The sequence below is a fragment of the Malus domestica genome, chromosome 15 (genome assembly GCF_042453785.1).
Source record: "Malus domestica chromosome 15, GDT2T_hap1".
Taxonomy (NCBI): domain Eukaryota; kingdom Viridiplantae; phylum Streptophyta; class Magnoliopsida; order Rosales; family Rosaceae; genus Malus; species Malus domestica.
Genome location: NC_091675.1, coordinates 25,450,376 through 25,465,582, shown reverse-complemented (window position 1 = coordinate 25,465,582; position 15,207 = coordinate 25,450,376). Strand labels below are relative to the sequence as shown.

Below are 15,207 nucleotides of genomic sequence, written 5' to 3'. Positions count from 1 at the left end.
TTTAAATCTTGAGGACAAATTTGTTTTTCAAGGGGGAATGATAGATTTTGCTAGTTGTATAAATGGGGTAGTAGCCTCCATTTTTTGTAACGGTCATATTTTTCAAGAAAATATTAACAATATAAAAAAAATATTGAAGCTCCGCTCCATCTTCCTCTTTTTTCCATCTTCATTGTTGTTCTGCATCTAGGTCAAGGTTGGATCAGATAGGATGAGGCTTGGAAATTTGGAATCGAGCAGAAAGAGTGAGAAGTTGGGAAAGAGGAAGGAGGAGAGAGAGACGGAGAGAGGGGGAGTCATGTCTTTTTGTCCTTGTATTTGATGGGTTTCATTGTATGAACATATCTACACCATTTAAAAATGGGCATAATGGGCATGGACAATAGACAACCCAAGCCATTAGACCCATTTATTATGAGTCCTTTGAAATTGCTTAATTGTTTTAAAAGCAATCTCAAATTATATATATACTAAAAGAGAAAATACACTGAAACACTGTTCATAGTACAGTGTGATTCCGTTTTTGCCCCTACTTCTTTTTTGCTATTCCAACTTTGCCGGTTTGCTACGCTGTGGGAACAAAATGGTGACGCGTGTTCTTCCTTCTCGATGTTTCGACTTGCTTCTTTCTTTCTCTGCTCTCACCGACTCACTTCCGTCAACTCTTTTCTCTCGCAGTACCCACAAGCTCTCTTTCGCAGAAATGACGAACCCAGCTCGACTTCTCTTTCAAAACTCAGGTCGAGTCCTCGACTTCTCTCTTCTATTGCTCTCGAACTCGCCCTCTCTCGCTGACGGTTTTTGGTGCCTCGCGGATTCTGACTGCCTCCGCAGTCGTGAAATCATAGAAATCATCATCGATCAAGCCCTTGCTGTTCGCAAGATCCAGCTTTCTGAAGCTTTGGCTCAATTTGATCCGGCTTGGTTCTGCTCCTCGCCTTGCTGTTAACAAGATCCAGTTGTTGAGGTTCGCAAACAAAAACCTTCTTTGCAAATGGATTTCTTGCTTTCACCGATTATTTGTCTTTCATGCATGTTGGGTTTTTTTTTATATTAATTTTGGTCATGTGATTTTTGTTCTTCATTTTACTTGGATTTTGAGATTTTGTTTCTGTTCTATTTATATTAGTTTTTTTTTTCTTCCTCTGCTGAAATTACACTTGGATAAATTGTGTCAATTTCTTTTTATGTGTGTAGAAAATTTTAGCGTTGTTTTTGTGGCTATTATATGATTGGCTGACAAATAGTGCCTTTAGCACTACCTTCTCTCTCACTGAGCCCTAGCTCAAACCCTCATCCGCCGTCGCTAACCTATGCCCTCCACTGCCCGCACTTCAAATCGTAACTCCCAACTCAAATCCCTTTTAGTTTATTTTCTTATAATTATTGTTCGACTTGATTTAAATTTTGTTTTCTGTTCGGTGTATAATCAGGTGCTCCGAGTGTACTCACGAGTTCAATCTCCACCGTCCTGTCATCGATGAGGCGACGGAGTTCTTCAAGACAGTTGGAGTCTCAGATTTCACTTTTGACAGTTGCAAATTGGTGCTTTACTTGACTTTTTTTTCCCCTTAATTTCGTGAAGTTTAGGCCTTTTCTTAAAATTTAAATAAAAAGAAATATCTTTCTGGTATTGGTTAGTTTTGATCTTGATATTAACTGGGTTTGGTGTTCGTGGGGATGGCAGTGTCTCGCAAAGTTAGCCGTTCGTGGGTCACCAGGTCACCACAAAACCCCCTGATTGGGCTTTATCATTAGGAACTCATAGTGTAGTAGATATTCCTCAATGCAAAGGTCCCAATCCTAATGACTTTATATTTGATATTTAATCCTTGGATTAGTGTTAAATTCTATATTTTTTAGTTTAATTTGTGTTTTCTTCTCTGTTTTTGCATCTCATCGTCCAAGTATAAATGCTGCTGTGGAGCTGCTTAAAGAAGGTCCCTTTCCGGTTATTAAAACTCAATGTTACCTGTTTTCATTTCCAGTTTTTAAGTCTTCTATTTGTTTGCTTGCTGCAATTATTCAACTTAACTACCATTTGGATCATGTGAATGACAACTTTCATGTATATTTTCAAATAATGAGCAGTTTATTGCTGTTAATCTGTTGATCACTGTATATGTTGCTGATTTACCTACTCAAACAACGTACATGTTAACATTGATATATAAAACTTATTTATATGTTAATAGTATGGTTTCTTTACTTTTGAGATTGGTTGAACAACAACATTTTCTACTTTCTAGAGTTCATCCTCTGTATTTTAGCCCATGCCAACTCACTCCACTCTGTTCGAAGCTCTTAAACTTTTTCACACAAATTGCTCAAAAATTCCTGCTCTCAAACATCTTAGATCCCTCACTCACCCTTCTGGCATCAACACCCCAAAGGTATATTTCTCTCATTGCTTTCACAATTCAGTGTGTGTGTATATATATATATATATATATGTATATATATGCTGAAATGTATGAAGACATTCACATATTGTAGAACTAAAAGGACGGTAGAATGCTTGAATAATGGAATGGAGTTGATATTATGTTGAGAAAGGACAGTAAATAGCTATCACTATGTGAATGTCTTATTTTCTTTCACTATGTAATAACTATCACTAACTTTTGTTTTTACTGTCTTATTGTATTTCCCATGTTGAGAGAAAGAACTAAAAGGATAGTAAAGTGCTCGAATAATGGAACCGAGTCGAGATTATGCCCAAGGTATATGGTAATCTTTCTATTTTACCAAAGCCAAATTGCAGTTTGTTTCGGAACAAAGAAATATGCTCTATTAATCTAGGGATATGGCACCCCTTTGGTTTTTGGATAGGATTTGGTGCATTATCAAATAAGAGCTTTTTTTCTTTAGAATTATTGAATCAGTGCAATATTTCGGTCTGAGCACCATAATAGCAGCCACAGATAACTTCTCACCCATTAACAAACTCGGCCAAGGAGGTTTTGGCATTGTTTATTAGGTGAATTCCAATTCAGAAGTCTTACACATTTTACAATTGAATGATTTCTTCTTTATACAGTAATTTTGTTCTGTTTCTTCAAGTCTACTGTTTTTTTTTTTTTTTTTTTTTTTTCTAAAGCATGAAAGCCTAATAGTAATACTGATTCATTACTTCAGGGCCACTTGCCAAATGGTTAGATTATTGCTGTAAAATATGTAGATTGCACTTGAACAAGGTTTGTTTCTCGAATCACATTCATTAGTTAGATTATTAATGTGCTTCGATAGGGGTTTTCAATATGATTTTGTAATTTCCCTTGAGAACTGTTTACATGTTTCCACATGGGTTTTTTGAACTACAGAAAATTTTGTCATTCCTAAGATTTAATTGCTGTTATTGTATAGTTTAATTATTTTCCCCTAATATGATTGAATGGTAATTAGTTGTATAAATTTGGCTTTGACCGTTCTTTCTCCTCCTTGGGTTCTATTTCCGTCTCTGACCCCATTGAGCTTCAGTTGAGCTCGAGTAAGCAGTCCTAGCGACCAGCCTTCTTTTAGGTCACTCAAGGATAATTGGGATCAAATATTCGCATTTTCATTGTTTGAAGTAGGAAGCACCACTTTTTCCTCTAATTTTGTTTCTTCTGAAACTTAATGGTTCTGATTTGAATCATCTTGCAGAAGATTGAGAAACAGAAGGTTGGAGGACTAGATGATCAAGCACTGACTTATTTTTAAAGAAAAGGTCAACCACGAAAATCCCAAAGTGATATCCCATGACCTACAACTATTTTTGTATTTGATTAATTTAATTCTTAATATTTTTCCGCGTTGATTTATGTTGAACTATGTCTGAAGGGTGGCCTTTGTTCAGATTGAAATACAAAATTAAATCACATTTGATCAGTTAAATCACATCTATATTAATGTGCAAATTTGCAGGATATTGACTATAATATTCACTTAATCAGTTCTCTGTATTATCCTTTCTTCAACAGGGGTTGAGAACAATATTTAATATGTAGGTTGAATTGATTGAATATTTGGTTTTGTTGGTTGAAAAGTTTAATATCGTTTATTTGTATGCTCCGATCTTTGGTTGACGCTGTTATATGGAAAAGACCCCTTATAAAAGATTAGAGATGTAACTGGTACTTTGTCTATGTTCCTGTAATTTGATTGTATATTGTTTTATTTATTTTTGTAGGTTAGAGTTTTTAATTTTTATGGGTTTATTGAATGCGTAATTCTCTAAGCATTTGACAAAGTAAGATTTGGGAGAGTGAGAATTTGTAATTACCTTGAGAGGAATTCTTTTTATTGCATCTACAAAATATTTAACATCATCTACTAACAATGCTTGGCTTTCCAGTAAACAAATAACAGGACCTCCATACATTCCTGAGCATCGCTTTTATTTAGTGGATTACAGTGAATTGTTATCCCGTGTAGATAAAGTTGAAATTCTCATAGGTAATTAAACACATTTATAAACCTACATCTATATGCCATTTTTGTTTGCCAACATTTTTTCATCCTATAATCTTATGATATTGGATTGCCAATTTACAAGATGTTGTGGGACGCATCACAGCAGTGCAACCAGACAGTTTTAAATCCCGCAGCATCGCGCGGGCTTCACTGCTTGTAATTCCTAAAAATGTAAGTCATAAATAGATCTCAAACTCGATCCTCATCTCCCAAGCTGACAAAAAGAAAACCTCAAAAGGCAAACCAAAGCCTTGGGTAGGAGGTGAATTTGTTGACTGGGCTTGCTTCCAATGGTCTTGGAATAAGTTTTAGGCTAACTATTTAGGCCCGACTCATTTGCAACTAGTTTTATTTATACTGGGCCTTGGACCCCTATTGCAAAAAACACAGACAGCAGAAACATGCTTTTAATGGAAGATAGTTTTTATATGAGATTGTTCATGCATAAAATGCTTTTGGTAATTAGAAGATCACGAATATTTTCTCGTATCACTTTGATTTTTACAGAAGCATATACAGAACTCAGAATTGATGCAAATAACCTAGCAAACGAACGGAGAAACCAAGACTGCTACAATTATACAACTTTTGACAAACAATAAGATAATCTAAATTACAGAGATTAATGAGATTCGAACTTAGGTGCATTGGGAGGAATACATTGTTATTGCTATATCAACTTAGCTAAGCTCAGGTCAATGAGTTTAGACTTCTTTGCCTCCTATTGCACGTATGAATTGTTTTACGTTATGAATTTGATTTCTTTTGTTTGGTCTGATATATATGTCTATATACACACGAGAATAATTTACCGTCTCATGCTTATCAGCACCATGACTTTATAAAGATGAGAAAGGTACTGTACATTTAGACTCCATTATGGCTACAGATTAGCATGATTTCTCGGCAGAAATGTGGTCCATTCTCTTATTGTTTTTATTATTACGGTTTGCCTCTCTACCCCCTCTATGCAAATGCAAACATAGACTAGTCCCAACTTAGATTATTAATACATTGATTGAAAGTGCAAGGATGACAAAACTTCTGTTGATGTGCCGATATATCGTCATGTGTTGTTACGAATTTGAAAAAATAAACATGAATAATACAAATATGTTTGTATACTAGGCGGGCTAGGCTCAGTTTAGATATTAAAAACTTTAAATTTGTAGATTAAATATGTCCAAACTGGTTCAATTCGGTTTAGAGAGACCGTGACCATATTTTTGGTCAAAACCTGAACCACATCGACCATTTATGCCCAGTTCGGTCTAGTGAACGAGAATTGGAGATCAGCTGCGAGTAAAATTCCGCCACCAATAATTAAGATGTTTAGTCGGTTCTCCTCCCTCTTTCCGAACAACAACATATATGACATATGTAGTCGACTCTCCTCCCTTATTCTGAAGAACAACTCATATGACATATGTATACCACCATTGTGGTTTTCCGTGCTAATGATATAACGTCATTTAAATGAAAACTTACAAATATTTTTGTTGCACGGGATGCTACGATAATAGTGTATGGAAATCCTTGCATGCAATTGCAAGCTATTACAGGCTAATTAAGTCAAGGTAAGTGGAAGGACACTGAACTAGTTACTCTAGGCTGTGGCTGTACCTATCAATAATTAATCCCTGCAAGGTTAGGGTTTAAATCATGACCTCAAGTTTTAGACGATATTTCCATCACCACAACCCTTAAATACGCAATGCAGGGTTTACTCTGCCAATTCACCAAAACTGCATAAAAAAGGCAAATGTGGAAAGTTGTACTTGTTTGTAAAGTTGAATTTTTGAGAGGGCTTTTGTATGCACCGTCGCTAAGATTCTCTCTCTCTCTCTCTCTCTCACTGACTAATTTTCAACATATACGGAATTCAGTCTCTTCTGTTGCTTTCAGTTTTCATCAACAAGTATGAAAAAGGTTTCTTGAGCAATAATGTTAATGTGATAAGTTAAGGCAAGACAATCTGAAAGGAAGCAATTCTACAATTGCTTTTGGCTTGTGCGTTTGAGGTGCAAGTTTTATACTTTTTTTATATGTATAGGCTGAGAATATCACAGAGACAGAGAGAGTGATAGCTTCTTTAGCTTTTACAGAAAAATTGGGACCACTTTCTCAGCAATTTTTATTATTTCTGCTCAAGATTCTTTGCAGTTGATAACAATGGATTTGATTTATACCACTCCAAATTGTTCAATTAATTTCTATTTCTCAATGCCCGATCTTTTTCTTTAACACTATTTTTGAAGCAAATCAATTATTGTAATGATTCAAGATTAAATGATAGTAGTTATCGATATGATGGATAGTAACAGTTTGAAAACATAGCTTAATGAGTATATTTGCTACAATAATAACGCTATTTAAGAATATTGTTACAGTAGAATAATTTGAGATTATCTACCAGAAAAAAAAAAAACACCTTTCTAACTCCCAAGGGTATTCGATTGTTTAGCAATGAGATCTTCTACTAATGTATATAATACATAAAAGTATAATAGAAATATCAGTTCAATTCGATTATCTAATATGGTAGAAATATTGAATGGTTTACGAACGGTGGCATGCAAAATTACCTTTTAACTTTTCCCCGGCTTCACTGTGCTGATTTTTTGAGTCAGGCATCTCGATCTTCTGCCTAGCATGCCTTTTACGTCGACGTCAAATTTACTAATTTTAATTAGTTACCATGTTTATGGAAACTGAAAGGGGATTGCAGTGTAAAGTTTATTACTATTAGTTCGCAAGGAAGACATTTAATAGTTTACCAGTGACAAATGAGAAAAAGAAGAAGAAAAATGATGAGTTGTTTTCTAGGGTAGCTAAGCAATCGGCATCACCGTCAGCTTCTAATCCAACTTGGAAAGTGTGCCAAGAAAAGCAGTGAGAGGAGAGAGCATGATTCTCTCCCTTCTTTTTTATCTCTCCCCTTCCCTTCTCTCCTATTTGAAAGATCATGATTAAATCATGTCAACATCTTATATTAATTTTAATAAAAAGAGAAAGACAAAATAAAGAATGTAAGAGAAGTGAATGAAAGGAGATGGAAAGAAGAGGGGAGAGAATTCTAGTCCGAGAAGAGACAAACTATGCACACCAGGATAATACAATCTCCAGGAATCATGATCAAGCTACTGACAGCGACTCCACCCACCGGAATATTCCACTGCCGGAAACTTCTCCCGGTGATAATCACACTCTTGATTTGTTACGACATTAAAACTGCTATAGCTAAACTCTATGAGCAGAAAGATTATTAAGTGCTACCAATTGTATACAAGAATGAGTTTAACTTTAACTTCTTGTGATATTAAAATTGTTATAGCTAATCTTTTTGAGAATTTTTTGTATTATGAGTTGTATTATTGTATACAATAATGTGTCTCTTATACATATAATGACTAATTTTTTGTTATACATGAATCATAATTTACTACATGTGCATAAACTTTTCTTATGTACTTATAATCCATCAATTGTATTGAACCTTTAAAATGAATAACTCGTTATGCTAAGAAGCGAAATATATTATACTGAAACTTGAACTCTAAGAAGATGGATTATTCTATGTGTTATTATCTGACACATTTCATGTGACTGTGGGTACCTAATTGATCTTTTTGTGTTCCATAAAGTGAAATTTTTAAGGCAAAGCAAATACCTTTGAGTCAAAGAAATCATATAACAGTTCTAAGTTCATGCACCTTCTTCAACCATCCCATTGAACAAGTCCATCAACTTTGTGGACAATAATTTCAAGTTCCAAAAGTCTACCTTTAATCTAATGAGAAAACTACGCTTTGGATCTTTGACCATTTGTTTTGATTCGGAACTCAGATGATTCAATGGTAGAGATATCCCTACACAATGGAGAGCAACTGTGTGAAACGAGTTACTTTCACATGACGTATCAATTCAATAATGCAATGTCATGTGAAAAGAAACTTACATACTACATTATATTATTAAATTAAAATGATACAGTAAACTCACTTCATGTAAGTCGTCGTTGTCCAAGATGATGGGCAGTCTCTATCAGATACGTTAATGCATTCATAAATGATTTTTTAGATTTTTCTACAGGTTTCGATAGGTGTATAAAATAATGGTCACTCAGAACTTGCTATATAAAGTCCTTCCCACTTACAAATGAAGCCTGCTGGATTCTGTAAATTGGAGGTTTTCTCAGTATTTAAATCAATTCTCACTTCCACTATTTTATTCACTTCCTTTCAACTTTTCTCCATCCTCCTTATCCCTGTCACTGCACCAATCCCACCCTAAACAAAGTTCCCCCTCCTCACTCATCACCTCCACCCCATACCTCTGCCTCCTTTGTTTCTCACATTTTTTCCAGCCTGCTCTCTCTCTCTCTCTCTCTCTCTCTCGCGTCTGAGAAGCCATGGATGTTGACATGCTCAAATCATCATCATCATCAGCAGGTGATCATCATCATCACATGGACATGATGACGATGATGATGCAAATGCAAAAACAGCAGCACTCTCCTGATCAGTTCTGCAGTGACTCTTACCCTAACAACAACAACAATCCCACATTTCCAGAGATAGATTTTAATTGGGTTTCAAATCCAAACCCAAATAACCATGAATCCATTTCTCCAGTACCAATTTTCCATAATCCAAATGCAGTTCCTCCACAACCAACATTGCTAAATCCTGCATTACCCTCCTCTGTTTCCTTCATGGGAAACCCAATCCAAGAACCCTTAACTCCAAGACTAAGTAAGCCTTCTGGTATTAGTCCTACAGGACTATCAGTCCTATCCAGTACTTCATACGAGAAGAGAAACTCCATGGCTGCAATGAGGGAGATGATCTTCAGGATTGCAGCAATGCAGCCCATTCAGATAGACCCGGAGGCGGTGAAGCCGCCGAAGAGGAGGAACGTGAAGATTTCGAAAGACCCACAGAGTGTGGCGGCGAGGCACCGGAGGGAGAGGATAAGCGAGAAGATCAGAATCCTGCAGAGACTTGTTCCTGGTGGGACTAAAATGGACACTGCTTCTATGTTGGACGAGGCCATACATTATGTGAAGTTTTTGAAGAAGCAAGTGCAGACTCTGGAGAGAGCTGGGGCTGATAGACCAGTCGGCCTTGGATTCCAAGGGAGTGGCAGTCAGTTGGGTAATGTGAATTACTCTGGGTTTTTAAGGCCTTCGCAGTTGGTGGGTTCTGTGCAGATGCTTAGATGATGGGAGACTTGTTGAAATTTGAAATATCATGTACTGATTGAGTGATTGTTGTGTACGTTTGAGAGATTGTTTCTGAGGGGAATGTGGATTAGTTGTTGATTTGTAGTTGTTACTTGTTATTTTTTAAAGGAAAATTTGATGTCTGCATGCTTTTAGAGGTTGCATTAATCCATGCAGAACACTATTTACATAACCAAATGTCCTAACAAGTTCAACTGTAAATATATGTTAAAAGAAATGAAAAATAAAAATAAAAATAGTGTTGGCCCAATCAATCCATAGCAAACAACCATAAACTAATCATCTCAAAGATCGTTTTTCAGCAGCAGAATCAACCAAAACGAAGAAGCATCTTCCCAAATATTTCTTCCTTGTCCCGAAACTCAAACAGACCAAGTGCATGGGCAAATGTATTGCCTTGCTTAAATTGAAATGAGACCTCCTCTATATCCATCTACGTACCGATTTTTATGTCACCAAGAAGATTACTAATGTTGCCAAAACATTACTCCGACCCCTGAGGAGAGAGATCACCTCTTGCGAACCAGATTCAATAATAACAAATAGTAACTCTTACGGTCAACTGCCAAAAGAAGAGTTGTTTATCCCATCCCATTCATTCTCATACCGATTCATGGCTTCTATGACTCTAGGTAAGTAGTAAACATGCAAACATGCCATAAATTGAGAGAGATTATATATTGCAAGATCTTGAAGATGAACTATATATACTAAGAACAGTAAATAAAGACCACTGATAGATGATGATTAGAGTCTTTATTACACTACTGATGATAGTGATAATGTGGCAATGACTAATGAGATGCATGTTTAACAAGCTTTTTGTATGTCTAAAGACTCCAAACCATGGTCAAACTCAAAAGGATATTATTCTTACGCCCAAAAAGTTGACAAGTGAAGTCTGGGTGGTGAGTTATCTCGCTACTCTCACACACTAGAGGTCCCCGTTCAAACCCGAGCTCAGACAAAACCCTTGATCAACTGATGCTGAATTCAACCATTTTTGCTTCAACATTTTTGTTCGCCCATAAAAGTTTGACGAGTAGTGGGGGGGCTCATTGTCCATATACGAGCATGGGAGATTCAAGCTTGAGTTTTATTTTATTTTAAAATTCAAGAGAAATACTTCTAGATTGAGTGAATTGGTTATGCAATGGTTTCTTCAAAATAACATTGTGCTAACAACCCGGTCTCTTATATGCTTTTAGCTATCATCTGTGTGAATAGCAGTACCCTTATTTTATACTTTCATTAAGTAGAACGTAAGCTTTTGTGATATACACTAGTATAAATATTTTAAATTGATGATTGGGTTCGTTCATTGTATGCTTCTAGGGTCGAGGAGTGTATTTGTAAAAATTATCAAAATCGGAGCTAAAGATGACCGTTAAATCGTGATTTTTTATTGTAACCGTTGAAAGATTTCTTCCCGTTACCTAATCTTGTAATGTTTGTTTTTGGTGATTTTTGGCGTAGATCTGGAAGTATATATAAAATATTTGACGGTTGGATCGTCAAAACTAATTTCGTAGAATGCATAAATTATTGGAGGAATTTAATATGCCAACCATGTCTCTCACTTTGCCCGACGAATATATCCACTTACCTGATGAAAAAAACCCTAAATCCTAATTAAGGCTTTGCGCAACAGAAACTTTATAGCAAGTCCACCCAAGAATATCCCCTAGGGTATTGGGCAACCCAAAAAAATGCTCCAGCCCTACCTAATCAACTGGGCTCCAGGAGAGCCCGACACATAGCCCAAGCCCAAATCCCCTAACCCACTGACTGGGGGGGTGGGGGGGACTAACGTCAGGCTGATGTTAGCCTGGCGTTAGCCACCATTTTTTTAAGCAGGCTGGAGTCATCCACCATTTTTTTTAAGCAGGCGCGTGAATCACACGCGGGAGAAGGGCTAGTAGCCGGATAGGAAAATAGGATTGGCGCTCGTTGGGCAGGCGCACTTTCCCAACAACTAGGTGACGTGGTGTAATCTGGACCATTGAAATTTTCAGATTAACGGTCCAGATTTTTAGGCCTAAAAAAGAAAAAGAAAAATTCAATTTTTACCGTTGGCATACGTGTCAAAATCTAGGCTGTTGGATTACAATTTTATTTTTTTTGTAATCCAACAACCCATATTAATTAAGTTAATAAACAATATTAAAAAATACAAAAAAAATTATAATACTTAACCATGCTTTTCCACCTTATATCACATTTCAATAGTATCAAATACTTTCAGTTTGGTATGTTAAAAATCTTATCAAAAATCTATCAACAAAATTCTTACATAATCATGACACTTGGTGCTACAGGATTTGTTAAAAATATACTCGAAAATCTATCCACAAAAATTGTACTTTCAGATAATGATACATGGTGTGACGAGATTGTTTCCTATCCGGAATTATAAATAAAATTATCTTTTATTATTTTTGAAAAAAATTTAATAATATTAATACCAATATATAGCCTGGGCTATTCAGTTTAAGAGTTGAGATCCACTTGGGCAATTATTGTTCACTAAATGCAGTTACTGTTCACTTTGGGGGATTGGTTTGCCTATAGCCTAGGGGATTGTTTAGTAGTGGAGTTGCTCGTATGGGTCGTCATGCAAAAGTTTACATAGTATGCGCCATTTTTTTTCTTTGTCGCCAATGTTTGCCCTACGAATACATTCTTGCCTCCCAAATCATTTATTCGAGCAAAGCCTTTTGCAAAACCTTAAATATTGACCAGCTTTGCACGACTATCTGGAAACTTCGTCGGATCAAGTTGATTTATCTGACGAAAAATGGCTCGTCAGCCCGAATTTTGTAGGGCAAGTAGTATTTTCTAGTAATGATCCATTCTTTCCACTTGTGAGATTCATATCTTAACAAAATTGAGGTATAACATTTTATACCAATTTTTGCTTTAACATTATCTTAGTTAGCTTGGCATCCGCTTTGAACAAAGAAAATACGTGTGCCTCTAAGAGCAAGTCCACCGTTGGACCTTGCTCGGGGGACATGCGAGAGGAAAGGGCCCGAGGGCCGGTAGGTTTGGCTACAGCATTGGGCAGCCCGAGTTAGGGTGGGAGCCCGAGGGCCAGGCCAGTGAGGGATTGACAGCCTTTCAGCCCGAGGGGTGTGACGTCAGGTTGATGCCATGCCTGGCGTCGGTCAATTTCTTTATATTTTTTGTGTTAGGCGCGTGCCCCTCACGTGCGCGTGGGGGCGCGTCAGCCGACACGTTTTTAGATTGAATGACCCACGCATAGTGACCATTGGGAAGCCACGTGGCTTCCCAAAGTCCATTCGATCCCAACGGCTCTTTAATATGAGCCGTCCGATTTTCAACGGTACTAAAAAAAAAGCTGATTTAATATCAACCGTTCGATTTGAGATCAACGGTTGATGTTAATATGCTTTATAAATTTAAAAAGAAAAAGAAAAAATAGTTTTAAAATTAAGAAAAGTTACTGTTGTGACACGTGGCACAATCTGGAGTGTTGGAATTCAAATTTTTTTTAATCCAACGGCAGAGATTAATTATTTGAATCAAAAAATTTAAAAATTGTAAAAAATCCGAAAAAAATCTTAGAAAAAAAAAGTTTCTACTTTTCTATAAATAATATTTTATTTATAATAGTCGTTTTGGGTAAATGACACGTGACGCAACGAGAACGATTTAAAATATCTTATCCGAAATTACAAATAAATTTATTTAGTATTATTTTGTAAAAAAAAAATTAATAATATTTTATTGCCTATTGCCAGGGCTATTCAAGTGCAAGAGTAGAGATGCAAAAGGCAGTTACTGTTCACAGGGTGGATTGAATAGTGGATTGCCTGGGGGGAGGGCTCCAAGGGTGGAGTTGCTCTTATATAGGTGCGTCTTCTTGTCCACTTAGTAATTGTGACTAATGTATTTTATACAAAGCTTTCAAAAAATTTATTAAATCCGTGCTAGTTTGTCATTCTATGGAAAGAAAGTTGAGGTTCCACCACAAAATTAATTGACAATATCTAATTACTTATAAACACACACAAGGTTTCTTTCTTCCCCGATGTGGGATTAACAGTCAATACTCCCCTCAAGTGTGAGACATTTTCAATTCTAGCACGTGAACATCATAAATTTGGTAACGTGGAGCATGTGTGTTCATTGGGCTTTACACGTGGGACAACTTGCTTTGATACGATAAAGAAAGTTGAGGTTCCACAATCAAACCAATTAGCAATATGGAGAGTAAACAATTCTTATAAGCACATGTAAGGTCTCTCATTTCCCCGATGTGGGATTCACTCTCAATACGCCTCCTCATGTGTAGTGAATTTTCAAGCCTAACACGTGGACAACACAAATCTGATGACATGGAACACGTGTGGCTTTTGGACTTCAAATGTGGGACAACCTGCCCTAATGGCATATTAACTATATTGAGAAAAATCAGAAGAGGATTAAGAATTGAGAAACATTAAAGAACTAGAGAGAGAACTGAAGAGAAAATAAGGAAAAATGAACGTGCTTTTATGTGTTGATTGAATGAATTTTAGTTATTACATTAAACCTTTAAAAATTAGAAGTCCTTTAGCCCAAGCATAATTATAGGGAATTTGGCCATGAATTATATTTGATTCTTACATAAACATTGTATGTCACTATGTGATGTGTTTGATTCAGTGACATGAGATCATCTAGCGCATTGGATTGTAAGTATAGTTAGAAGTCGTTAAGTAGTCTGTTAGTATTAAATAAGGTGTCTTTTGTATAAATAGCTTCTCTGTTTTATATAAATAGCTTATGAGCTATCTGTTGTAACTAAGAATCATTCAATCAATACAGAAAGCACGTTCATTATTTCTTACTTTCCTCTTCAGTTTTCTCTCTCTAGTTCTTCGGTATTTCTCAATTCTTTATCTTTTTTTTATTTTTTTTCTCAATATAGTTAATAATATTTATCAAACAGTTGAACAGTCATTACAAAAATATTGATTGTTTTACCAAGATTGTTGATCATTGTTCTATATACACATATACATAACTAAACGATAGTCAATTTGATTGATTTTCGCAAAGATAATCTTTAACCAATGATTAAAAAATAAATTATTTTGATTATGACGTTTAGGATCCATTAATTATGGGTTGGACGCAAATATTTTCCTAGAGAAAACGCCATTTTGATAACAATTTCTTTATTGTTATCTAATAAGTCGATCCTTCGCATAAAAACACTAGTGTTTGTCCTAGCATCGTTTTTTGCCATCGATTTGCATCTGAGAATGGCTGATTCAAACAAACTGAGTACAATGACCAGTCATCATCTAACTCATCACTCTCGGTGGTTCTTTTGTTCCAAACATTGAGAGAAATCCAAAATTTGAATCTCCCATCCATGGTTAATAGAAGAGAACAACGGTTAAGTATTGGAATTAAGCTACGTGAGTGGTTCGATTTCCTTCAATTGTAACCCGATGGCCAATCATTCAGTATAAACGCCCCCACCCCCATCCCTA

At 36.0% G+C, this 15,207-nt stretch overlaps 1 protein-coding gene and 2 long non-coding RNA genes across 5 annotated transcripts; all 3 read left to right on the top strand.

Annotated features, from left to right (window-relative positions):
* The first annotated feature begins 618 nt into the window (after window positions 1-618).
* LOC139192216 (uncharacterized) lies at window positions 619-967 on the top strand. Its single transcript, XR_011576182.1, has 2 exons — window positions 619-740; window positions 835-967. It is a non-coding gene; the product is annotated as an uncharacterized lncRNA (long non-coding RNA).
* Window positions 968-1,200: 233 nt separating this feature from the next.
* On the top strand, window positions 1,201-4,310 carry LOC103416012 (uncharacterized). Of its 3 annotated transcripts, XR_011576179.1 has the most exons (6): window positions 1,201-1,341; window positions 1,434-1,545; window positions 1,688-2,723; window positions 3,139-3,197; window positions 3,646-3,709; window positions 3,907-4,310. It is a non-coding gene; the product is annotated as an uncharacterized lncRNA (long non-coding RNA). The 3 variants fall into 3 exon arrangements; XR_011576181.1 differs by lacking the exons at window positions 1,201-1,341; window positions 1,434-1,545; window positions 3,907-4,310 and having other exon boundaries at window positions 1,870-2,730; window positions 3,646-3,876; XR_011576180.1 differs by lacking the exons at window positions 1,201-1,341; window positions 1,434-1,545; window positions 1,688-2,723; window positions 3,907-4,310 and adding an exon at window positions 2,845-2,980 and having other exon boundaries at window positions 3,646-3,876.
* A 4,307-nt stretch (window positions 4,311-8,617) lies between these two features.
* Window positions 8,618-9,822, top strand: LOC103401383 (transcription factor HEC2-like). The gene has a single exon (XM_029093605.2). The coding sequence runs from the start codon at window positions 8,867-8,869 to the stop codon at window positions 9,677-9,679; it is 813 nt and encodes a 270-aa protein (XP_028949438.2). The 5' UTR covers window positions 8,618-8,866; the 3' UTR covers window positions 9,680-9,822.
* Window positions 9,823-15,207: the final 5,385 nt, after the last annotated feature.